This window comes from Salmo salar, chromosome ssa01, assembly GCF_905237065.1.
Source record: "Salmo salar chromosome ssa01, Ssal_v3.1, whole genome shotgun sequence".
NCBI classification, from domain to species: Eukaryota; Metazoa; Chordata; class Actinopteri; order Salmoniformes; family Salmonidae; genus Salmo; species Salmo salar.
In genome coordinates this window covers 69,209,918-69,232,284 of record NC_059442.1, presented here as the reverse complement: position 1 = coordinate 69,232,284, position 22,367 = coordinate 69,209,918, and the positions used below count along the sequence as shown (strand labels likewise).

Genomic DNA, 22,367 nt, shown 5'->3' with positions numbered 1-22,367 from the left:
AAGGATTTGGGGATAGAGAGTTATGTTCATTGTAAGAAAAGAACACAGCCAGACGCGCACATACTCAAGCACACGCACATCCAGACTGTCTAGTATAGCAGGTCTGTATCTATATGCAGAACTCTGACAAATTCAAAATAACTTCAACTTGTCCTCTCTGATAATGCTCAACCCCAATTGTCGTCTGTCCCCCTAGGTGGTTGGAGGTTGAAAAAGGTTGGGAGAAATGACGGCTGTGGAGAGCAGTGACCCTGCACTGTTCCCTGTCAGACTGCTGGATTTATGGCCCATCACTGTGAAGGGGAACTGTTTGTTTAGACACCACAAATCCTTAAAATGTCCACTTCTGACACTTACTCACTGATGTCACAACAGTTATGAGTCAGAACTGCTATACCCGTGTACCCGGGAATCTACTTTAATTATGTATTTGCCCTTTAGCCTGTTGCCTGAGAAAAGATAGCAAGGAACCAGCAAAAAGTACCATACTAGATTATACTGGGTGCTAGATAGTTCAGTTGACCATAAAGCAAACAAAAAATCTGTGTGCTACTAATAGCGTTTTACTTGAATAATTATCTGAATAAGACTATTAATCTATTACCATTAATCAAACTTTTAACACTGTGATAAAATCTTAAGTAAACACATAAATCTGGACTGAGAGCACATTTACTGCTAGCAATCCACCCAATAGGCTACCACAAGTACAAATACACACACACTCCCTGGCACACTCTCACTCATGCACACTGCCCCAATCACGCACTCTCCCCTCTAGAGATGTGACAGAGTTGTTCCTCGAAAGTTCAGCAGTGGGTCAGTGTGGACATTACTCTCCTGGCCTCCCCCACACACTCACATGCTCAGTGCTCACACACCCACTCAAACATAACCACACTCTCATTCCCCTCCTCACGCCTCATCAACTTGACTGGAGGTAACTATAAATATCAAGATATCAGTGCCGTTGGAAAATGTTTTTTGGGGAGTGTTAAGTGAGGAATTGGGGGGTGGGGTTAGCTGGCCAGATCATGAACTTTTGATTTGAGTGCGTATTGGAGGATGTGTGAACAATATTCTGTGTTTCCCCGGTCTCGAGTGGCAGTTTTAATAAGCAAATGAGGTCACCTTGAGGCTTCAGACTTTCCTTTTTGTTATTTAGTTTATACAACCATTCAACTGAATCATCTGACATGCCTTTCAATTGGCTTCTAATTAGACAGAGAATGGAAGTAACCTCACCCAGCCCCATGTTACACACCTTATCTACCTCAGGTGCATTGCCTTCAATCACCCATCTACAAAATATTCTGCAGCAAGAGCTTGTGACACAAATCTACTGCATGCTGAAATATCATCTGGCAAGCTTGCTGTTCAGAGTGAAGAATAGCAATTCCAGGACCTCAAATCAATGGTGGGTGAAAACCTACAGCTCAAACATACAATAATGACGGTAGCAGACCACATTTTATTTAAACTAGGCAAGTCAGTTAAGACCAAATTCTTACTAACAATGACAGCCTACCGGGGAACAGTGAGTCAACTGCCTTGTTCAGGGGCAGAACGACAGATTTTTACCTCGTCAGCTTGGGGGTTCGATCCAATCGCTCTAACCACTAGGCTACCTGCCGATAATTACTTTAAGTAGCATAAGCACTCCAGCTCAAATTAGAACGTAGAGTTATAAAATTGAAGTGCATCCAAGCTATGTTTTGAGCTTGATTTTAAGCTAACCCACATACTGTATAATTATACACATTAATTCAAGACATTTTCATTTCAATTCAACACCTAATTTCCACAAACTTTTGTTGGAGATTTTTTATTTACTTCAACAGGGGATTTCTGTGCTGGCAAGCATAGTGTCAGAGGAATATAAATCAAAACAATGATTATGGTTTCAACTCTTCAACTCACTCCAACTGTTTGCTGAACCGGTGGTACTGGCCAACTGCCATAATTATAAGTGATGGGGGAAAAAAACATTATGCAGTTACTTAGTCTTTGATGAGAGCTTCTGGACGATATGGTTGATCTGGGCCTCTCCTGTCTGCGTCAATGGTGACACAATCGCCTCACTAGTGGAAAAGGCCAAACGTGACCTGAGTTCAGGCAGTGACCACTATAATTACTTATAATAAACAGTATTAAGATATAAAACATTAAAATGTCGATGAACATTACAATGCACCCTGTTCTGGTGGGGGGAGAGACACCAGACTATTACCAAACATGACACGTGCAGTAATTCCATGTTCCACTGTCATTCTCATAATCATATTATACATCACAATATAATTATGCAAGCTACCATTCACAATTGGTGTTACTTGCCATCATATTAACTATTTACAACTCTGGAATCAACACAATGTAAACCAATTACCTTGAATACTTTACAAATCGTCACTGTCCAAGAGAGATACTTATACATAATCTGTATTCACATTGTAACTAGCGTATGATCTGACCAGCAGAACACACAGAAATTATATTTATATGGAAACTGAAACAAACCATTTAAACTTCAGGGGCCTGATTTATAAACGTTGCGTACACACAAAATATGCATGCCCGTTTTCACACAAAAGTTGGTATTTATAAAAACTGAACTTAACATGAAAAAGTGCTATCCTCCCGCAAACTTTAGACCATGCATACAGTTTCTAGTGGTTGAAGTTCTGCATTGCAAGAAAGCAAAAGTAGCCTAGTAGTAGCCTTGTGAAAATATGACACCTATTCATAACAAAAAACAGGTAGGCCTAGCTAAATAAGATGCTATCATTTTCCATTTGTGATAAAAGAAAAATCAATGCATCGTCACATAAAATAATTTGAAATAAGGCATATATATTTTCTGTTATTTATTTAATTTCCACAATCATTTCACCTTTGACTGATGGTTTAGAAATAACTTGTCGGCCTATAGGCTAAGATGGGACGAATGGTAGTATATTACTCATTTAAAATTGTACCCACTTCACACTAGTAAATAGCTTATCTATTTCAAGCAGCCTATTTTGCTATATGCGATCTGAGGCACAGTTTAACAGTAGAACAGACGGTTCACAGGCTACGTCCGAGTACTGTAATGTGAAATGTCTAGTGTAGATATTTCATTTAGAAACATAATACATATCAACCATTGCATAATAAATTCCTCACATTTTCTGGCCATTATGAGTTTATATTCTTGTAGTAGCCATACAACAAATTACCACACGCATCTCTCATTTAACTGGGATTATTAGTTAGGCTATTATAATTTTGCTCTATGTATCCGACAGGGTGCGCGGTTTATAACATACAGTAGAATTTGACAGGTGAACAGACAGTTAATATTTTGCATTGAAGTGTATAGGCTACCACAAAGGTCACTGTTTACATTTTTTAGAGTAGACAATGTATCAGAATTCGCGGGCAGTGCAGCATATTTAGTGTCAGGAAAAAGTTTATGCAATACATTGCATTTAAACGATCTGTTTACAGGTCCACAAAAACATGCAATTGTTTTTGTCTTTCAGAAAATGTCACATAACCCAAATTTACTCCACCTGAAAAAGACCCATCATTAACCTTTTAACACCCGTATTTTCTGTATAGTTTGAAAGTATTGGAATTAGGCCAAGACAGTATCTAAAGGTAATAGCAATACAAAGAAAACATTTTGCCAATCCCTCCAAAGACATGTGATCAAGGTCGCCATTGCTATTTCCTTTAGATACCGTCTTGGCCTAATTCCAATACTTCCAAACTATACAGAAAATAAGGGCGTTATTGTCACCACAAAAGGTGAATGATGGGCGTTTTTCAGGTGGAGTAAATGCTCGTTCAGTTTTATGACAGGTCTGATTTACAATGGGAAACCTGCATACGAATGGCGTATGCCAAGTTAATAAATCTCAATGTTTTTGTGCGTGCACAGTTCAGAAATGGCGCACGCGGCTATTTAGTGTTAAATGTACGCAAAAAATATAAATTAGGCCCCGATGACTACTTGGCAAAGAAGAAACTGAAAACTTTGGCAGTAATTGTTGTTCTCTTCCATTTGATAGCACATGATTACTTGATAAATTCACTGCAGCTAAACAGCGATTTTCACTGTAAAGTACAAAAAGTATCACACACATACAAAGAGAGAAACAAAATAACACGAAAACATTGTAAACATGTGTGCTGGTCCCTGTAAAAATGGACCACCATCCATCACAGCATGACCCGTCCTTGCTTCACCATGGAAACGGAGCACATCGGGTCCCTTGTGAGAAAGCACTTGTGTGTGGGGACAGGATTCGAGAGTCTCTCCTGTCGGATTGCCTCTGACTGTTCTCTTGTTCAAAGAGTGAGTCACTGATTGTGGTTTGTTTTCGATTGGTCCTCTTCAAACAAGTGTGTCTGTATAACGGAACACAAACCAACCCCCCAAGATACAGAATGTTAAGCAGGTATTACATTTAAGATCATTGCAAACTTGCATTTGGGTAGGGGGAGTAACTAGTCTCACCTGACCATCCTTCTCAATCCTGTCTCAACTATTGGAAGTCTGGAGAACATCAATACTGGATTTTCATTTGAATGGGAGCGCTAGCATTCAGAGCTTGAATTTTCCCTCAGGAGAGGCATTTCCTTGTTTTTCCATTCATTTAAAAAAAAATGTATATTTTCCTACAGTGTAGGACATAGTTTTGCATCATAGGCTTGCTAGGTTGTTTTAAAAATCAGTATCACAAACTCCGTTTGGGGCACCACCGACGCAAAACGTGATTGGCTTCACTAGTTATACTCCACCCCTTTATATTTTCTTCCTGAGGAGAACTTCGCCAGGCTTTCGAACTACAGTACAAGTAAAAGTTTGGATACACCTACTCATTCAAGGGTTTTTATTTTTACTATTTTCTACATTGTAGAATAAATGTGAAGACATCAAAACTATGAAACGTATGGAATCATGTAGTTACCAAAAAAGTAGTGTGCAAAGCTGTCAAAGCAAAGGGTGGCTCCCTGAAAGAATCTAAAATATATTTAGATGTTTAACAATTTTTTGGAGTTACTACATGATTCCATGGTGTTCTGCCATAGTTTTGATGTCTTCACTATTAGTCTACAATGTAGAAAATAGTCAAATAAAGAAAAACGATTGAATGAGTAGGTGTCCAAACTTTTGACTAGTACTGTACGTGAGAAGCTAGGGGGTAACTAACCCAACATAATTAACAGAGTTATGATCCTACCTCGGTCTCTACAATGCGGTGGTAAGCAGAGCTGCTGAGCTCATCCAGTGTCTCTGTCACAGGTTTGTTAAGTGTCTCAGGGAGAAGGAGACCCAGGCAGCCAGCAGAGATCCCACTGAGACAGAACACCATGAAGGGCATAGAGGTGTGTAAGTCTCTCTGAAACGCATAGCAAACAAAACACAGCTTAAGCTTGAGGGGTTCAAATGAATACCATACATTCTGACAGAAGGCAAAACAAAACTTCTGTTTACCACAATTTGAACACTTAGAAAGCCCAAAGTGGTCCTCGTACTTGATTACAATTGTGAAAACAAAAAGACTGATGATTTTTTGTCTCTCGTCATATTAAATGATATTCTGCTGACGTACCATAGAGGGCACGAAAGGGGCCAGGATCCCTCCGACTCTGCAAGACATTGAGCAGACCCCAAGACCAGCGTTCCTGACATCAAGACAAAGCACGTAACATTATTCAAACACCTCTCCAACATACCGTTCAAAACCATATTGCATTGTGAGAATTGACACTCATCACACAAGCAAAAATGGGAGAATGGCACCCTCTACTGTACTTTATAGAAGTAATTTAGTGGGACCTGTTTGCACTGCACTCACCTTATAGTAGTGGGGTACAGTTCAGTAGTGTAGACATACACTATGTTGAAAGCCGCACTGACCAACAGCTTTCCTAACAAAGCTAAAGAAGTAGCATTGAACAATGCCCCTAAATAATAAACAACAAATAGATTAAAAAAGCAAAATAATGAATCAAATTTATGTAAATATACTGTAGATGGAATGCCCTTACCAGCATTTACTGGGACCAACATGGTGCATAGACATGACAAGCCAGCTAAACCCAGAAAGCTGGCCATGGTTTTCCTTCTCCCAGCCCTAAAAAACAGGCACAAATTCCAACTGTTTAGCACAGCTGAGGAGAATAGATGGTCTTGTGAAACTAACTATTACAGTTCAACTTCTGAATTTTTAAGCATAAATCATTTATTTATTCAGTGCATCACTGACACTTTAATTCATAGAATATCATGACAGGTGGTGAGAATCTTACCACTGCTTGTTAATGAAAAAGATACAGAGAGGGTAGGCCGGGAGCTCCACTAGTCCATACATGGCAACACTGAAGTAGCGGTTCCCACTGTCCTCACTGGCGTTCATGGTCAGCCCATAGTACACCAGGCTGCAGGAATACCTAGAGCACATCCACAGACAGTGTCAAGCTAAGGTCAGTTATGTGTGTCTTCAATGTGAAAGGTCTTTAAAACAACGTATACTGAACGTAAACATCGTTGGGAGCTGTTGATACCGTCTGTGTACTATTAATGACATTGCAAAAAGCGAGTCCCCCTGGTTTCCCAGTGGTTCAGCTCATGGTGTGCTAACTCACCAGACATACATGAGCACCACGGTTCTCCTGCGGAGCACTGTGTGGGTGAACAGGTCGAGGAAGCCAGGGCCATTGTTGCCCTGGTTACCAGTCCTGACAGAGCCAGGACACATACGGAGCTTTACTTTGGCTGCAGCATTGCTGTTCCCATTCCGCACAGCTATGTACTGCAAAACCTCCTCCGCCTTCTCCGTGTAACCACGGGAATACAGCCAGCGTGGAGACTCCGGGAGAGTCCTGCCTCAGTCAGAAAAACAAGAAAGACAGAAAAAAAACACAGGAGACAGAAAGGTCAACTTGCTATTTGTTTCATCAGCAAACTGCAGTCTCACATATGTGGTAAAATGTATTGGGAAAGGTGTCAGTCAAGGTTCTAATGCAATTGCTTTCTTGGAATAATCATCCTTAAAAAAAAAGTGACTTACACACAAAGTAGAAAAAACAGGACACCAGGAGAATTAGCTGCTGTTGCCAGGGTACGCCATGGTCTGATATAATAGCCAAGGGCACCAAACAGGGCAATGCCCACAGCAAAGGTCATATTAGTCAATGTCCCTGAAAAACAAACACCAGAGACAACATTTAAATCATTTGGAAAAAACACTTTCCAATGGTGTCAGACCACTTATGTCGACGGACTGACTACAATTGACCCTTTGTCCAATCCTAGTCCCACCTTCCTTAGTTACTGTAGCTGTGTCTGGTAAACATTTGTCATTGTCAGGTTGATTATTTGTACCTGTCATGGCCCAGTAGGCCTTGCCCACATACTCCTGGGTGAGCACAAAACAGACGAGGGACATACCCCCATTCATCAGACCCACCAGCAGGCGCGACAACGCAAACACCTCATAGCTGGGAGCAAAGGCTGTGGCATAGCCAAACACCACCTCAAAGAACAGAGCTGAGAGAGAGAGAAACAGAGCAAAAAAGTTGGTTTGTCAAAGAGAAAGTTACTAAAAGAGCATGTTATCAATGACGTAGCAGTCCACAAGCAAAATGTTTTTTTTGTAATTATGAATGATGAGGCCTAACCATAACTCTCAGATGTTTACCAGTGACACTATTTGTTAGGCTGAAAAGTAGCCTGCAAGGAAGCAGGTCAGAACAACATGTCCTAATGGATGCTATATCATATCAGCCAGTCAAATATTTTATAGGATATGGATTAAGATCATAATATGAAAAGTTGTGAACCTCATTTGTCACCTGTTAGGAAGACTGGTTTCCTTCCAATCTTGTCAGAGAGGGGTCCAAAAAACACATTTCCAACCAAGACCCCAGCGAAGAACAAAGAGCCTGCCAAGCTGACCTTGTAAGCTTGTTGCTTTAGAAGGAACCACTAAGAGAAAAGGAAGGAAAGACAGGAATACGGCATTCATATATTATCATTTTGTAGATTATTTTTAAATGGGTTAAATTCCATACACAGGTGTGAATGACACTACATTCTCAAGCACGGCACATTTTTTGCTCCTATTGAATCATGAACGGTGACCTCTCACCTCCGTCACAATGGAGTTGACATCCTCTGTAAATGTAACGTGTTTGATGAGCTCCTCATAGTTGGAGTGGTCACCTTGTTCAATGTGGTATTCTGGTATAGCGCCAATGAGCACAATGAGCATGGACTGGCATGCCATATACACCTGGAAAACAAAACGAAGCTGAGTGCCAAGCAAGTAATACCCTACTCAATAAAGTGGATGCAGTCTATCAAAGTGCCATCCATTTTGTCAGCAAAGCCCCATATACTACCTATCACTGCGACCTGTACGCTCTCGTTGGCTGGCCCTCGCTTCATACTCGTTGCCAAACCCACTGGCTCCAGGTCATCTACAAGACCCTGCTAGGTAAAGTTCCCCCTTATCTCAGCTCACTGGTCACCATAGCAGCACCCACCTGTAGCACGCGCTCCAGCAGGTATATCTCTCTGGTCACCCCCAAAGCCAAATCCTCCTCCGGCCGCCTCTCCTTCCAGTTATCTGCTGCCAATGACTGGAACGAACTACAAAAATCTCTAAAACTGGAAACACATCTCCCTCACTAGCTTTAAGCACCAGCTGTCAGAGCAGCTCACAGAATACTGCACCTGTACCTGTCACCCATCTATAATTTAGCCCAAACAATACCTCTTCCCCTACTGTATTTATTTAGCTCCTTTGCACCCCATTATTTCTATTCCTACTTTGCACTTTCTTCCACTGCAAATCTACCATTTCAGTGTTTTACTTGCTTTATTGTATTTACTTTGCCACCATAGCCTTTTTTGCCTTACCTCCCTTTTCTCACCTCATTTGCTCACATTGTATATAGACTTATTTTTCTACTATATTATTGACTATGTTTGTTTTACTCCATGTGTAACTCTGTGTTGTATGTGTCAAACTTCTTTGCTTTATCTTGGCCAGGTCGCAATTGTAAATGAGAACTTGTTCTCAACTTGCCTACCTGGTTAAATAAAGGTGAAATAAAATAAATAAATGCCTAGCTACTCAAGAGATCTATCCATCACTGGTATTTAATTAGCTAGCTCCTTTCACACATTCTGCAATTGAACAGCCTGACCTACTCAAATCCTCTGAAATTTCGGAGATTGGCATGGTAGAGCTGGGGAGCTCTGAGGTACCGGAACACATAAAAAAATAACCCACCTTTATAATAAAGCATTGAATGCATATCAACACATTTGCCGAGTGACATAGGGCAGAAGAGTAGAGCCACTTACAGATGTTACACACATGGGGACATTATTTTTGGGGCCAAAGGTGACGGAATGTTTGGGGACTTTTATAGACGCATTTCATGCAATTCTTCGTCATTTTACATGACTGAGACTGACAGTCTTTTTTTAATGCCGCGTTCAAAACTGGGAACACGGAGCTGGAAAATCTCAGAATTCAGTATGTTTAAGTCAACTGAGAAATAGGGAAAAAAACAAGCTCCGACTGGGAAAATTTGTTTGGGACGTTTATCTAACTCGGAATTCCAAGTGGGGAATACCTGAAGATGGATCACTGACGTCATGATTTGACCTCGTTTCCTCCCCCCAAGATACCAGTTGTCTTGAAAGCACCATAATACCTCACAAACGATCGAAATGACTAGCTACTTTGACACCGAGACTGAGATCAGTGAAAACGACCTTGTCTTGAATCCATCAATAGCCTAGGCCTAGATTTATGGAGACAATGAGGAAATTATATTTCAAAAAATGCTTTCCAGTTTCACCCAATGATATACAGCTCACTCGCTGGTGATGGCATATTAGTTTATTAGAATTTTTACATTGTAAAAAGTTACAATGATCTTTTATGCCACTAGAGGTAAAGTATTCAGACAAATAGGTTCCTGAACGACACAGCCCAAAACGGAGAGGTGTCAGATCCTGTTCCGGCAGTCATTTAGCAAATGCTCTTATCCAGAGCGACTTACAGGAGCAATTAGGGTTAAGTGCCTTGCTCAAGGGCAGACATTTTCCACCTAGCCGGCTCAGAGATTCGAACCAGCAACCTTTCGGTTATTGGCCCAACGGTTTTAACCGCCAAGTTACCGGTTGTGAAGGAAGTTGTCAAGGTTAGTGAATTTGTGTTTATACAAGTCATTCCGCCCTCACCTACCGTCCACCAATCATGTCAATGCAGAGCTATATGAGACCTCATTTTTACCAAATTTGAGAGGCGCATGGCGATGCGGTATGGTGGTCAATTTGTCCTCTGCCTGCCTCCAGACACTTGGCAATTGCGTCACAGTTTCGGATCAAGCATAAATTGGCTCTTAGATATTGGGTTATAGGATAAACCATTTGTCATTTCATTTATAAAAGTTCTATTCTTCAAGAACTAGAGTAAAATTTATTAAAATGGCCATTGAACAGGGGGAAATATTGCAGACTGTGGCTTTAATGGGTATGCAAATGTAGAGAGAGATAGCCAGCTAGGATTCAGCAAGCTAACGTTACTTCAAAGCTTCTGTGATTTCATTATCTAGCCAACTAACGTTAGCTAAGTAGCTTAGCTATGGCTGGATAACAATAACAGCGACAGACTACTAGCTGGCTTGCCCCATACTAAGTTTGACGACATACTATAATGCATTCAGAAAATATAGTAAATGTATTAGATTGCTAGCTAATACAGCTAGCTAACTAGCTGTGGGTGGCATATGTTTTCCGCGGAAAAAAAAGGAAAGTTAATAAAACAAACCTGTAACAACACAAGAACCAACACCATCTGCTTCTGATATGATCCGAATTCTCCGACTAGTTGAAATGCCTCTTCTAAATCCATTCCAAGAGGAAACAATATTCAAGCACATCACACCAATTTGACAGACTGCGCAAACATAATTTCGCAGACGTGGATTACTATCACATGTTATCATATAGGGAAGCGGATTGGTCAAGGAGACGAAACAGACAACGGCGCATGCGCAGCAGTAACTAATTGGGCGAATTCGTTCTGAACGAATCGGGCGGATGGAATGGATATACTGTGATCAATTGGAGGCTAAAGAAATGAGTGTAAAGAACTCCGAGATAGCCTCCAGGCAGTGGCGTCCCATCATTCAAGCAGGTTTTGAGCCCCACATGTTTAGCATGTTATTAAAATAAAACATCATTGAGTTTTAAAAAAGCCGCATTCAAACTTGGTCCCTTTTTTATTCCTTGAGTAAGCCACCTCAAAATGCTGGTGTTTTAGCCTAGCTCAGTGCTTTCAAATCAAATCAAATTTTATTGATCACATACATGTTTAGCAGATGTTATTGCGGGTGTTGCAAAATGCTTGTAATGCTTTTTACGAGTTCTGTGGTGATGGGGCAGCCAGTGGAAAATATGGAGCGTAGGGGTTGGTAATGTTCTCTAGTTGCGCCGAGATTGGCTCAGTGTTCCGTCACTAATGGGGACACTACATCACCACAAAATCTAAGGGTAGAGCTAAAAAATTCATGCCTCTTCGGTGCTGCCATAGAATTACATTACAAGTGCCCATCGAAGAAGGCTCAAGATCAATGGCCACAGATAAAATTACATCAATTCACGTTATACAGTGGCAAGCAAAAGTATGTGAACCCTTTGGAATTACCTGGATTTCTGCATAAATTGGTCATAGAATTTGATCTGATCTTCATCTAAGTCAAATCAAATCAAATTGTATTGGTCACATACACATGGTCAGCAAATGTTAATGTGAGTGTAGCGAAATGCATATGCTTCTAGTTCCGACAGTGCAGTAATATCTAACAAGTAATCTAACAATTTCACAACAACTACCTTATACGCACAAGTGTAAAGGGATGAATAAGAATATGTACATAAATATATGGATGAGCGATGGCCGTGCGGCATAGGCAAGATGCAGTAATCAAATCAAAATCAAATCAAATTTATTTTTATATAGCCCTTCGTACATCAGCTGATATTCTCAAAGTGCTGTACAGAAACCCAGCCTAAAACCCCAAACAGCAAGCAAAGCATGTGAAAGAAGCACGGTGGCTAGGAAAAACTCCCTAGGAAAAACTCCCTAGAAAGGCCAAAAACCTAGGAAGAAACCTAGAGAGGAACCAGGCTATGAGGGGTGGCCAGTCCTCTTCTGGCTGTGCAGGGTGGATATTATAACAGAACATGGTCAAAATGTTAAAATGTTAAAATGTTCATAAATGACCAGCATGGTCAAATAATAATAATCATAGTAGTTGTCGAGGGTGCAACAAGCACGTCCGGTGAACAGGTCAGGGTTCCATAGCCGCAGGCAGAACAGTTGAAACTGGAGCAGCAGCACGGCCAGGTGGACTGGGGACAGCAAGGAGTCATCATACCAGGTAGTCCTGAGGCATGGTCCTAGGGCTCAGGTCCTCCGAGAGAAAGACAGAAAGAGAGAAAGAGAGAATTAGAGAGAGCATATTTAAATACACACAGGACACCGGATAAGACAAGAGAAATACTCCAGATGTAACAGACTGACCCTAGCCCCCGACACATAAACTACTGCAGCATAAATACTGGAGGCTGAGACAGGAGGGATCAGAAGACACTGTGGCCCCATCCGATGATACCCCGGACAGGGCCAAACAGGCAGGATATAACCCCACCCACTTTGCCAAAGCACAGCCCCCACACCACTAGAGGGATGTCTCCAACCACCAACTTACCGTCCTAAGACAAGGCCGAGTATAGCCCACAACGATCTCCGCCATGGCACAACCCAAGGGGGGGGCGCCAACCCAGACAGGAAGACCACGTCAGTGACTCAACCCACTCAAGTGACGCACCCCTCCCATGGACGGCATGGAAGAACACCAGTAGGCCAGTGACTCAGCCTCTGTAAAAGGGTTAGAGGCAGAGAATCCCAGTGGAAAGAGGGGAACCGGCAAGGCAGAGACAGCAAGGGCGGTTCGTTGCTCCAGCCTTTCCGTTCACCTTCACACTCCTGGGCCAGACTATACTTAATCATAGGACCTACTGAAGAGATAAGTCTTCAGTAAAGACTTAAAGGTTGAGACTGAGTCTGCGTCTCTCACATTGGTAGGCAGACCATTCCATAAAAATGGAGCTCTATAGGAGAAAGCCCTACCTCCAGCCGTTTGCTTAGAAATTCTAGGGACAATTAGGAGGCCTGCGTCTTGTGACCGTAGCGTACGTGTAGGTATGTACGGCAGGACCAAATCGGAAAGATAGGTAGGAGCAAGCCCATGTAATGCTTTGTAGGTTAGCAGTAAAACCTTGAAATCAGCCCTTGCCTTAACAGGAAGCCAGTGTAGGGAGGCTAACACTGGAGTAATATGATCAAATTTTTTGGTTCTAGTCAGGATTCTAGCAGCCGTATTTAGCACTAACTGAAGTTTATTTAGTGCTTTATCCGGGTAGCCGGAAAGTAGAGCATTGCAGTAGTCCAGCCTAGAAGTAACAAAAGCATGGATTAATTTTTCTGCGTCATTTTTGGACAGAAAATTTCTGATTTTTGCAATGTTACGTAGATGGAAAAAAGCTGTCCTTGAAACAGTCTTGATATGTTCTTCAAAAGAGAGATCAGGGTCCAGAGTAACGCCGAGGTCCTTCACAGTTTTATTTGAGACGACTGTACAACCATCCAGATTAATTGTCAGATTCAACAGAAGATCTCTTTGTTTCTTGGGACCTAGAACAAGCATCTCTGTTTTGTCCGAGTTTAAAAGTAGAAAGTCTGACGTCATTAAAAGGTCATTTACCACCTTCACAAGTGCAGTCTCAGTGCTATGATGGGGTCTAAAACCAGACTGAAGCGTTTCGTATACATTGTTTGTCTTCAGGAAGGCAGTCAGTTGCTGTGCAACAGCTTTTTCTAAAATTTTGGAGAGGAATGGAAGATTCGATATAGGCCGATAGTTTTTTATAATTTCTGGATCAAGATTCGGCTTTTTCAAGAGAGGCTTTATTACTGCCACTTTTAGTGAGCTTGGTACACATCCGGTGGATAGAGAGCCGTTTATTATGTTCAACATAGGAGGGCCAAGCACAGGAAGCAGCTCTTTCAGTAGTTTAGTTGGAATAGGGTCCAGTATGCAACTTGAGGGTTTGGAGGCCATGATTATTTTCATCATTGCGTCAAGAGATATAGTACTAAAACACTTTAGTATCTCCCTTGATCCTAGGTCCTGGCAGAGTTGTGCAGACTCAGGACAATGGAGCTTTGGAGGAATACCCAGATTTAAAGAGGAGTCTGTAATTTGCTTTCTAATGATCATGATCTTTTCCTCAAAGAAGTTCATAAATTTATTACTGCTGAAGTGAAAGCCATCCTCCATTTGCGAAGGCTGCTTTTTTAGTTAGCTTTGCGACAGTATCAAAAAGAAATTTCGGATTGTTCTTATTTTCCTCAATTAAGTTGGAAAAATAGGATGATCGAGCAGCAGTAAGGGCTCTTCGATACTGCACGGTACTGTCTTTCCAAGCTAGTCGGAAGACTTCCAGTTTGGTGTGGCGCCATTTCCGTTCCAATTTTCTGGAAGCTTGCTTCAGAGCTCGTGTATTTTCTGTATACCAGGGAGCTAGTTTCTTATGACAGATGTTTTTAGTTTTTAGGGGTGCAACTGCATCTAGGGTATTGCGCAAGGTTAAATTGAGTTCCTCGGTTAGGTGGTTAACTGATTTTTGTCCTCTGACGTCCTTGGGTAGGCAGAGGCAGTCTGGAAGGGCATCAAGGAATCTTTGGGTTGTCTGAGAATTTATAGCACGACTTTTAATGCTCCTTGGTTGGGGTCTGAGCAGATTATTTGTTGCAATTGCAAACGTAATAAAATGGTGGTCCGATAGTCCAGGATTATGAGGAAAAACATTTAGATCCACAACATTTATTCCATGGGACAAAACTAGGTCCAGAGTATGACTGTGGCAGTGAGTAGTTCCAGAGACATGTTGGACAAAACCCACTGAGTCGATGATGGCTCCGAAAGCCTTTTGGAGTGGGTCTGTGGACTTTTCCATGTGAATGTTAAAGTCACCAAAAATTAGAATATTATCTGCTATGACTACAAGATCCGATAGGAATTCAGGGAACTCAGTGAGGAACACTGCATATGGCCCAGGAGGCCTATAAACAGTAGCTATAAAAAGTGAGTGAGTAGGCTGCATAGATTTCATGACTAGAAGCTCAAAAGACGAAAACGTCATTGTTGTTTTTTTTTGTAAATTGAAATTTGCTATCGTAAATGTTAGCAACACCTCCGCCTTTGCCGGATGCACGGGGGGTATGGTCACTAATGTAACCTGGGGGTGAGGCCTCATTTAACACAGTAAATTCATCAGGCTTAAGCCATGTTTCAGTCAGGCCAATCACATCAAGATTATTATCAGTGATTAGTTCATTGACTATAACTGCCTTGGAAGTGAGGGATCTAACATTAAGTAACCCAATTTTGAGATGTGAGGTATCACAATCTCTTTCAACAATGGCAGGAATGGAGGAGGTCTTTATACTAGTGAGATTGCTAAAGCGAACACCGCCATTTTTAATTTTGCCCAACCTAGATCGAGGCACAGACACGGTCTCAATGGGGAAAGCTGAGCTGACTACACTGACTGTGCTAGTGGCAGACTCCACTAAGCTGGCAGGCTGGCTAACAGCCTGCTGCCTGGCCTGCACCCTATTTCATTGTGGAGCTAGAGGAGTTAGAGCCCTGTCTATGTTCGTAGATAAGATGAGAGCACCCCTCCAGCTAGGATGGAGTCCGTCACTCCTCAACAGGCCAGGCTTGGTCCTGTTTGTGGGTGAGTCCCAGAAAGAGGGCCAATTATCTACAAATTCTATCTTTTGGGAGGGGCAGAAAACAGTTTTCAACCAGCGATTGAGTTGTGAGACTCTGCTGTAGAGCTCATCACTCCCCCTAACTGGGAGGGGGCCAGAGACAATTAATCGATGCCGACACATCTTTCTAGCTGATTTACACGCTGAAGCTATGTTGCGCTTGGTGACCTCTGACTGTTTCATCCTAACATCGTTGGTGCCGACGTGGATAACAATATCTCTATACTCTCTACACTCGCCAGTTTTAGCTTTAGCCAGCACCGTCTTTAGATTAGCCTTAACGTCGGTAGCCCTGCCCCCTGGTAAACAGTGTATGATCGCTGGATGATTAGTTTTAAGTCTAATACTGCGGGTAATGGAGTCGCCAATGACTAGGGTTTTCAATTTGTCAGAGCTAATGGTGGGAGCCGTCGGCGTCTCAGACCCCACAACGGGAGGAGTAGAGACCAGAGAAGTCTCGGCCTCCGACTCCGACTCGCTTAATGGGGAGAACCGGTTGAAAGTTTCTGTCGGCTGAATAAGCGACACCGGTTGAGCATTCCTACAGCGTTTCCCTCCAGAAGCCATGAGAAAGATGTCCGGCTGCGGGGACCGTGCGAGGGGGTTTATACTAACGTTACTATCTGTACTTACTGGTGGCACAGACGCTGTTTCATCCTTTCCTACACTGAAATTACCCTTGCCTAACGATCGCGTCTGAAGCTGGGCTTGCAGCACAGCTATCCTTGCCGTAAGGCAATCGTTCTCCTGTATATTATAAGTACAACGACTGCAATTAGAAGGCATCATGTTAATGTTACTTAGCTTCGGCTGTTTGAAGTCCTGACGAACCATGTCCAGATAAAACCTCCGGGGTGAAAAAGTTGAATGAAAAAAGTTGAGTGAGGGAAAAAGTAAAAATATACGGTAATGAAAAAGTAAAAAACCGTCAGGTATCAAAGTAAGATCGGCAACAAAAACGCACAGCAGCGTAAACAAGTCTGCAAGTTGTGACCGGAGTAGATGGTATAGAGTACAGTATATACATATGAGATGAGTAATGTAGGATATGTTAACATTATATAAACTGGCATTGTTTAAAGTGACTAGTGATACATTTATTACATCCAATTATTATTTATTAAAGTGGCTAGAGATTTGAGTCAGTATGTTGGCAGCAGCCACTCAATGTTAGTGATGGCTGTTTAACAGTCTGATGGCCTTGAGACAGAAGCTGTTTTTCAGTCTCTCGGTCCCCGCTTTGATGCACCTGTACTGACCTCGCCTTCTGGATGACAGCGGGGTGAATAGGCAGTGGCTTGGGTGGTTGTTGTCCTTGATGATCTTTTTGGCCTTCCTGTGACATCGGGTGCTGTAGGTGTCCTGGAGGGCAGGTAGTTTGCCCCCGGTGATGCGTTGTGCAGACCGCACTACCCTCTGGAGAGCCTTACGGTTGTGGGCGGAGCAGTTGCTGTACCAGGCTGCCCGACAGAATGCTCTCGATTGTGCATCTGTAAAGGTTTGAGAATGTTTTTGGTGACAAGCCAAATTTCTTCAGCCTCCTGAGGTTGAAGAGGCGCTGTTGCACCTTCTTCACCACGCTGTCTGTGTGGGTGGACCATTTCAGTTTGTCCGTGATGTGTATGCCGAGGAACTTAAAACTTTCCACCTTCTCCACTACTGTCCCGTCGATGTGGATAGGGGGGGTGCTCCCTCTGCTGTTTCTTGAAGTCCACAATCATCTCCTTTGTTTTGTTGACGTTGAGTGTGAGGTTATTTTCCTGACACCATACTCCGAGGGCCCTCACTTCCTCCCTGTAGGCCGTCTCGTCGTTGTTGGTAATCAAGCCTACCACTGTAGTGTCGTCTGAAAACTTGATGATTGAGTTGGAGGCGTGCATGGCCACGCAGTCATGGGTGAACAGGGAGTACAGGAGAGGGCTGAGAATGCACCCTTGTGGGGCCCCACAACAACAGACAAACACAGTCTGCTTAAACTAATAACACACAAACAATTATACATTTTCATGTCTCTATTGAACACTGTGTAAACATTCACAATGCAGGGTGGGAAAAGTACGTGATCCCTTGGATTTATTAACTGGTTGACCCTCCTTTGGCAGCAATAACCTGAACCAAACGTTTTCTTTAGTTGCGGATCAGACCTGCACAACGGTCAGGAGGAATTTTGGATCATTCCTCTTTACAAAACTGTTTCACTTCAGCAATATTCTTGGGATGTCTGGTGTGAAGCTCTCTCTTGAGGTCATGCCACAGCATCTCAATTGAGTTGAGGTCAGGACTCTGACTGGGCCACTCCAGAAGGCATATTTTCTTCTGTTGAAGCTATTCTGTTGTTGATTTACTTCTGTGTTTTGGGTTGTTGTCCTGTTGCATCACCCAACTTATGTTGAGCTTCAATTAGCGGACAGATAGCTTTACATTCTCCTGCAAAATGTCTTGATAAACTTGGGAATTCATTTTTCCGTCGATGATAGCAAGCTTTTCCAGGCCCTGAGACAGCAAAGCAGCACCAAACCATGATTTTCCCTCCACCATACTTTACAGTTGGGATGAGGTTTTGATGTTGGAGTTCTGTGCCTTTTTTTCTCCACACATAGTGTTCTGTGTTCCTTTCAAACAACTGAACATTAGTTTCATTTTTTTGCCAGTAGCACTGTTGAACATCCAGGTGCTCATTTGCGAACTTCAGACGTGCAGAAATAAAAACATTTTGGACAGCAGTGTCTTCTTCCGTAGTGTCCTCCCATGAACACTATTCTTGTTTAGTGTTTCACGTATCGTAGACTCGTCAACAGAGACGTTAGCATGTTCCAGAGATTTCTGTAAATCTTTAGCTGACACTCTAGGATTCTTCTTAACCTCATTGAGCATTCTGCGCTGTGCTCTGGCAGTAATCTTTGCAGGACGGCCACTCAGGGAGAGTAGCAACAGTGCTGAACTTTCTCTATTTATAGACAATTTGTCTTACAGTGGACTGATGAACATCAAGGCTTTTGGAGATACTTTTATAACCCTTTCCAGCTTTATGCAAGTCAACAATTCTTAATCTTAAATCTTCTGAGATCTCTTTTGTTCGAGGCATGGTTCACATCAGGCAATGCTTCTTGTGAATAGCAAACTCTAATATTGTGAGTGTTTTTTATAGGGCAGGGCAGCTCTAACCAACATCTCCAATCTCGTCTCATTGATTGGACTCCAGGATAGCTGACTCCAATTAGCTTTTGGAGTCATTACCCTAGGTGTTCACATACTTTTTACAACCTACACTGTGAATGTTTAAATGATGTATTCAATATAGACAAGAAAAATACAATAATTGTTGTGTTATAGTCTAAGCACACTGTGTTTGTCTATTGTTGTGACTTAGATGTTGATCAGATCAAATTGTATGACCAATTTATGCAGAAGTCCAGGTAATTCCAAAGGGTTCACATACCTTTTCTTGTCACTGTATTTACAGTAGCTTTGATTAGACTGATTATGTCAACATCATACTTTCAAAATCTTAGCTAGCAGTCATCATCATGAATCAAGTCGACAATCTACTGGCAAATCCTTTTCATTCTGAAGAGAAATAATGAAGAGAAATTATAGATAAAACATCTCAGTACTCATCGGCCATTGAACATAAACATTACACAACAAGTTGGAAATCGCAAATTCAACAATGAGTGGTTTGGAAGGAATCAGTGGCTACCTGCAAGCATTGCAAAGCAATCACTAGCCTGCTATTCAGTGGATTTGGTGTGTGGTCCCAAGTTTGGGTTTAAGGGTCTCTTTTCCAAGCTTAAAAGGCTAAATATTCAACATTGCCCATGTTGTCAATCCAGCATGACTTCTGCCGCGCTCAAAACAACTGGAAAGTTGGAACTAGGAAATCTGACTTCAGTGAGTTCAAGACAACCTGGGACTCGGAAAAAAACGAGCTCCAACTAGGAAAATACTTTTGAACGGTCATCCAACTCGGAATTGCAAGTCGGGAACTCTGGCCTCTTTCTAGAGCTCTGACCTGAAGATCACTGATGTCATCATGATTCGACCTTGTTTTTTCCGAGTTCCCAGTTGTCTTGAAAGCACCATAAAGCCAGAGAATGCCAGACTATGATGACAAAGTGTTAACACAAGATTTCCCCATGAAGGACCGCTGCGCTGTTCAAGTGAGCACAGCACAACAAGGTGAGTCCAAAAATGTCTTGTATGCTGCTGCATAAATGATGTAATATGCCAGGGAGATATGTATACTATCTGTAGCTAAGAAAATAATACTAAGTGTATGTTGTGTAGTAAGCTGTTAGTAACCCATCTGCCTCACCCTAATAATTTGGTAACGTTTCCCCTCATAATTTCACCTACTGTTCTGACTTAGTGATGCACATGTAGCCTATAGCCTGTTTTAAAGAAACGTAATCTTCGATTATTGTAAGAGCTTTCATTGTCTGCTTATATGCCCCATTTATTTATCCAACGGCTCTGACTTGCTGTACAGGGAGAATACTGTAAGAACGGCCCATGTTCTGAATCATGTCGCTGTACATTTCAAAAGTGCTGACCAAATAGTTAAATTGACTATGTCCGTCCTAGCTCGCTCATTAATGTCTTAATTGAAATTCCGGATGACCTCTTATCTGCTTGTCGTGACCTTATGCCATAGTTTGTACATCTCAATTATTAATAGAAACCACATTTGTTTAAGCAAGTCAGCCATATCAGCAATGTTTTTTTAAAAGGCAGTAACTGAGGCTGAATGAACTGTTTCACTGTCAGACAAGGCTCCACTGATAGCCAGGTGTAGCAGTGGTAAGGTGTTGGGACTGCTGTTGGGACAGCTTTATGTAGGCCCTAACAGTTTGTGGGCACCGTTTGTCACCGTTATAATGCAATTAATGTATTGTTTATTGTTGTGTAGTGGCTTTGCTGGCATGCATCCACCCACATTTTTGGGGTAGTTTACCCCACCAAGATTTATATGCTAAAATCAGCACTGGATCCAGGCACATGCTCATTGCTCACATTGAGCACTCAAAACTATATATATTTTTTTTAAATGTTACAAAACTCGTAATGGTTATGTAATAAACCAAAACTTGTTTCTTACAAGTGTAGCAGGTTGTGAACTCCGCAAAACAACGTTTCCAGTCCGAGAATGAGAATGGTAAATGACAAATTAATACATGCATTAACAGAAATCAATGTAACCAAATAACAGGGGATTAACAGTACATTTCTTAGGCCTACTAGTGACATATGTAATGGGGAATTGATTAAAAAAAAACAATCAACGGGTAAACAATTCACACAATGAAACATGAATGCACAAGTATTGGCAGGAGACAGCTGAGTGCATTCTGGAGAGCTGAGTGCATGCATTCCAGAGAGAGACGCACCTTAGCCTCTCTGGGCTAGGCGGGACGAAATCGTCCCACCTACGCAACAGCCAGTGTAATCCCGTGGCGCGATTTTAAAATACCTTAGAAATGCTATTACTTCAATTTCTCAAACATATGACTATTTTACACCATTTTAAAGACAAGACTCTCGTTAATCTAACCACACTGTCCGATTTCAAAAAGGCTTTACAACGAAAGCAAAACATTAGATTATGTCAGCAGAGTACCAAGCCAGAAATAATCAGACACCCATTTTTCAAGCTAGCATATAATGTCACAAAAACCCAGAAGACAGCTAAATGCAGCACTAACCTTTGATGATCTTCATCAGATGACACACCTTGGACATTATGTTATACAATACATGCATGTTTTGTTCAATCAAGTTCATATTTATATCAAAAACCAGCTTTTTACATTAGCATGTGACGTTCAGAACTAGCATACCCCCCGCAAACCTCCGGTGAATTTACTAAATTACTCACGATAAACGTTCACAAAAAACATAAATTATTTTAAGAATTATAGATACAGAACTCCTTTGTGCAATCGAGGTGTCTGATTTTAAAATAGGTTTTCGGTGAAAGCACATTTTGCAATATTCTGAGTACATAGCCCAGCCATCACGGCTAGCTATTTAGACACCCACCAAGTTTAGCCCTGACCAAACTCCGATTTACTATTACAAAAGTTTGATTACCTTTGAAGTTCTTCGTCAGAATGCACTCCCAGGACTGCTACTTCAATAACAAATGTTGGTTTGGTCCAAAATAATCCATCGTTATATCCAAATAGCGGCGTTTTGTTCGTGCTTTCAAGACACTATCCGAAGTGTAAATAAGGGTCACGAGCATGGCGCAATTCGTGACAAAAAAATTCTAAATATTCCATTACCGTACTTCGAAGCATGTCAACCGCTGTTTAAAATCCATTTTTATGGCATTTTTCTCGTAAAAAAAGCGATAATATTCCGACTGGGAATCTGCGTTTAGGTAAACAGACAAAAGAAAACAAAGCATTCGGTTGACGCGGGCACGCGCCTGAGTCTCACAGT

General features: G+C 41.8%; 1 protein-coding gene across 1 annotated transcript; it reads right to left on the bottom strand.

The window, feature by feature from the left end:
* Positions 1-2,854: 2,854 nt before the first annotated feature.
* On the bottom strand, positions 2,855-11,028 carry slc22a15 (solute carrier family 22 member 15). Its single transcript, XM_014205358.2, has 12 exons — positions 10,848-11,028; positions 8,148-8,291; positions 7,852-7,984; positions 7,382-7,546; positions 7,068-7,197; positions 6,643-6,879; positions 6,307-6,447; positions 6,046-6,131; positions 5,853-5,961; positions 5,607-5,679; positions 5,235-5,393; positions 2,855-4,398 (listed from the first exon to the last, which is right to left on the bottom strand). Exons 1-12 carry the CDS (start codon positions 10,929-10,931, stop codon positions 4,351-4,353), a joined length of 1,509 nt encoding a protein of 502 aa, XP_014060833.1. The 5' UTR covers positions 10,932-11,028; the 3' UTR covers positions 2,855-4,350.
* Between the last annotated feature and the right edge of the window lie 11,339 nt (positions 11,029-22,367).